Below are 4,911 nucleotides of genomic sequence, written 5' to 3'. Positions count from 1 at the left end.
GGGAGGGAATTCCACTCTCCACCCAACCATAGGCTAGCTACACTACAATCTTTCTTGCAATTGAACACCCTCGAGCTAGATCCAAAGTTGGAGGAGATGCTTGTTCAAGGGATTCACACTAGAGGCTAGGTCGTACACTCAGGAGGTCGAGTCCATTATCCAAATGCCTTATCTACTACCCTCTAGCAATAAGTGCCACGACGACTCCCTCCCTCCTCTTCTTTCAATCACAGGGTCTCCACCCAAGGTCCAACCTAGTTCAGTCCTTTAGTTTGGATCCAAAATCTCCTTGATCCGTCTCCTCCCATCTTTTACTAGATCACTCCTTTGCTCCTCGAAGATTATTCTCATTCTTTGCAGGATACTTGAGAGAGTGTATTTATCCCCTGCTTCAATTTAGAACTCCTTCTTCCTTTTCCAATCGCTCGAGACCCATCTTCTTCTCTACTCCTCTATTCCACATTGTTGGTTTTTGCATGTTATTTGTTCCCTTATGTTTAATCACATCCTTTCATTTGTCAAGTGGTGGTCTTCTCTGTTATGCCACCTCCCCGCTCTTCGGGTGAGGGTGTTGTCTCCACTTCTCCACTCTATCTTCTTGGGATTTTATTCCCTTTGTCTTGATCCACGAGGTGGAGATAGTGATGGTGTCATCCTACACCCATGCTACCCACTCTGAAACCTTTAATGCTTGTTAGTGCAAATTGGTAATTGATCAGGTAAATGCTAAAGAAGTTAATGTTGTCGATATGGGTCTACCCAATAGGCACATCACTGAAAATCAATAGGTATGCCACAAGCAACCAACAAGCACCCAAAAAATAACCCCCTCATACCATTGGATCAATGTGTCCCTCTATTTAGGCCAACCAATTAAGATTCACATTTAATTTATTTTATGTTTACAATATATGTCTCAGTCAGCCATGGCCTCCACGATGATGTTACAAAGTCACAATTTTAATGTTATGAAAACATGGATAACATGAGGGATGTTACACATACCAAGCATCTATGCTTGAATAAAACCATTTATCTTTCATTAAGATTCTACAATTTCCACTTCACAATTTTTATCTTTGGTCAATTTCCAATTTTTTTTTTTTTCATGGTTAGTAATGGAAACACATGGCATGAAAAATGTAGAGAATGAACCTGAGAGTGATAGCTTTAATGCTTAGGCTGAATGACACTGAGATAATTGAAAGAGATAATGGTTGACATTACTCATGGCAAAAGGAATGTAATATATATATATATATATATATATATATATATATATATATTGTAAGTCAAAGGAGGTGTATGAGTACCTTCAAGGTGCATGATGGAAAATAATGAAATCTTATGCTAACACTTAGACAATATAAAACATACTAAACCTGTGAAGTGTAGACTAGTTGGTCTGAGTGGGGTTTAGTACCCGTCAGGTCTCCAATTGAAACCTCCAAGAGAGGGGTTGAGGATGGAAGCCACTTTGAGAGAATTAGACTATCCCAAGGGGTGTGTAAGCTCAACTAATCTCACACAATCATAGTGATAACATCCCAATGTGAATTTATCGTTTTTCTTCCATCTAATAAAAGTGTTGACCTCAACCTTGGCTCAACCTAATCACAAAACAAAAAACAATAAAAAACCTACTTTACTATAACCCCTCCCCTTTCCTCTTAATATTTAACCAAATCATATTCCATTTATTCAAGCATCTTAAACCATTATATCATATATTTCAACATTAATATTTATATAACATAAAACTAACCATGATAAATTTACCACGGATTCCATATAAATTTATTTATAATATAAATATCAATCTACTCATAATTAAAACTTAACTTTAATCTGGATACCATAAATTCATATTAACATATTCAGAATAATTATAATTCATATAAAATTATTTATTCTTAAGTTCACATAAGTTAAGTTAACGCCAATATCATTATCATTATGTATTTATAATTTATATTTAATTTAATTTTACTGCATTCAAAAAATCAAAACAAAAATCTTACAATTTGAATATATATACATAAATTTTCATCACTTCTATAGAAATTCAATTAGATCCTAAACCTTGTTTCTCCAAATCAGGGAGAGGAATATTTGAAAAGCTTTACATTAGGATTTCATATATCATTGAACCAGAGGAGAGGGAGTTGCAGTGCAATAAGTCCGTGCGTTTTGATACTTATCTTTGTGCTCATTAGTGGTAAGGTAGCAGATACAATATTGTTGTTTAATATAGATAGGATTGTTGTAAATCGATAAAATTTTAGAGATTAGAGTTGATGATGAGACTTACTTTCATATTGTTTGTATCTTACTACATTAATACTCAAATTCTAGAAATTAGAATTAGTGATAGAACTTGCTTTCATATTATTAACATCTTCATACATTATTAACATAAGCTTCCAAAAATTTAAATACAAATAAATTTAATTGCTTTCTCAAAAAAATTAAAAGAAATATTGCATTACTGAATCAAAATATAAACCTAAGAATACAAGAAAATACATATTTGATCCTAACTAAATAAGTTTTTAGTTCATATGAAAGGACAGCATATTATCACTCACAATTTTTTTGAAGATGAAAAAATGTATTACCTTTGCTAAAGTTGCAATAGGGTCTTTACATTTAATTTTTTGATTTCACTAATTGTTTATTGGTTGGCTGAGCGATTTCAAAACAAAATGGTTCATCCACCTGCATTTGCATTATTTTCTTTCAGTTGAAATTGATTTGTATAATATCCAGCGAGACATGGGATCCCCTGGATCTGCCTGTTCACTTCTCTAATTCACGCACTTGTATAAACCCCGACCACGCACTTGTATAAACCCCGACCTCTGTGCATCGCACGAGAGGCAAAGGTAGAGATTAGGAAGTGGGTCGATTAGTTTCTATGGTAAACTCTTCAGGCCAAACCACTGTTGGGTTCACCTGCACTGGTTGGCCTGTAATTCTAATTGGGAACAGAATTTGGTGATTTGCAACGAATTTCTTTTCATGCGCTGTGCCTGGTCTAAATAACTAACACAGACGATGTAGCTAGTTGGAAGGGAGACCCATCCATTCATGTCACTTTGCATTTTTTTTTGAAATATTGACCCGTATAAATCTATTTTAAACAAGTGCTGCATGCAGCGGGTAGTCCTTGCCGGGATCTGCCAGAACAACACAATACAAACGCTCTGGTTGGTTTGACACTAATAAAAAGTGAAGCACTTCCAAAGAACTAAAGTGTTCAATTTAACGCGGAATAAAGAGGTTGGAGAAAGAAACAGTAAAGCACTTCTAAATAACCAAAGTGTTCAATTTAACGCGGAATCAAGAGGTTGGAGATAGAAACAGTAAAGCACTTCCAAATAACTAAAGTGTTCAATTTAACGCGGAATCAAGAGGTTGGAGAAGTTAAAATAGAATATGTAATCCAACTTTAATGCTTAGAAATGGATGCACAGTTACATCTCAATAAAGTATTCAAATTAAGTCTGCGTAACGGTTTACACAATTTAAAAGAGGATATGTCATCAAAGTACCTTCGATATGAATATAGCCTGCACGAATAAAGTTTAACGCGTTTACTGGGGAGTGGAGATTCCAAAAGAGTGATAACCACTTGGAAAACATCCAACCTGCTGTATCCTATCCTAATTCTGTTCCATGCATAGATCCTAAATATTGCGATGGAGCTCGATAAGAAAATACACAGGGAAGAGCTCTATTTCCTATATAGATTAATCTAATTCTAATTCTTTATTGAACATAAGTTTATAACCAGAACCAGTTGAAAGTGAAGCATTGCTGGGAGCTAGTATCTCCTCAAGAAGATTACTTCAGGGAACAGAGTGCTCTCATAGCCTCGAATCGCGGCTCTCTCTCGAGAAACTTCTGCTCACCATAGACTTTCATATAATCTTTTGAGACGAACTTTGGATAACTATAGCCACTTTGGGCATTCATATTATTAATGTCATTTTCATTGCCATTCTGCTCTGTCGCCTTCATGATCAGCTGTGGAGCTGGAAACACCTCCGCATTGGTCGATGGGTTATAAAACGCTGCGACCGACATTCGATTCGCGTCCTTCTTAGAAAGCACGCGATGCCACATGCTCTTGCATTTCCCATTGGTCATCACCTGAATTGTATTCACGCGCAAACCCCATCATTAGTAATTAGATAAGTCATATATACACCGAAAAAACATTTGATATTTGAATATATACAATTTATATACCTCCAGCTGATCGCCAATGTCGATAACGATTGCGTGTCGAATGGGTTCGACGTCGAACCAAGTGCCGTCCTTCAGAGCTTGAAGGCCACCCACTTCATCATCTTGCAGTAGCAGAATGACTCCGCCAGCGTCCAAGTGGGGGCGCAGCCCATCGACGAGTTCTGGCCTTGGGCATGGCGGGTAGTGAGCCATTTTTATGCCAAAGAAAGGGGCTTTGCCGTCGCCATTGCCCCCTGCTATGGCTTCTTTCAGATACCCTTTCTCCAGTCCCAGATTTTCGCAGATTATATCTAATATTCTTTCTGCACTCTCTGCTCTGAACTTACTCCGGAGAATTAGCTGCTCGACACTCTCTGCTCTGAACTTACTCCGGACTTCGGACAAGGCAGTTGTAGACCACCGTGGACGCCTCTGCATATGCAAACAGTGCTTTTGATAAAATGTTCAGCTCGGCAATATGAGGAAACTTTGGATAACAAAAACTTTTCATCTCCGAAAACTTTGGATATCTTATTTTTACCCCAAACATAATGTCTTGAAAGCTGTGAAGCCTGCAATAAGACCCCCAACTTTGTTGTCCAATCAAAAATTACATAATAAATTTTATATTATTTTCTAATATGAAAACTTTGGTTAAAGTTGTGATGCACAGCGATA

The 4,911-nt window shown here is 36.8% G+C and overlaps 1 protein-coding gene across 1 annotated transcript; it reads right to left on the bottom strand.

Moving 5' to 3' along the window:
* Window positions 1–3,357: 3,357 nt before the first annotated feature.
* Window positions 3,358–4,671, bottom strand: LOC149154071 (1-aminocyclopropane-1-carboxylate oxidase-like). The gene is made up of 2 exons (XM_089444036.1): window positions 4,255–4,671; window positions 3,358–4,155 (listed from the first exon to the last, which is right to left on the bottom strand). Exons 1-2 carry the CDS (start codon window positions 4,669–4,671, stop codon window positions 3,847–3,849), a joined length of 726 nt encoding a protein of 241 aa, XP_089300162.1. The 3' UTR covers window positions 3,358–3,846.
* Window positions 4,672–4,911: the final 240 nt, after the last annotated feature.

Source organism: Pinus tabuliformis, chromosome 9 (assembly GCF_031772625.1).
Source record: "Pinus tabuliformis cultivar Carrire ecotype Pingquan chromosome 9, CPIR1, whole genome shotgun sequence".
In the NCBI taxonomy this organism is placed as follows: domain Eukaryota; kingdom Viridiplantae; phylum Streptophyta; class Pinopsida; order Pinales; family Pinaceae; genus Pinus; species Pinus tabuliformis.
Note: the sequence above shows the minus strand (reverse complement) of the source record. Positions and strands in the feature narration are given on the sequence as shown.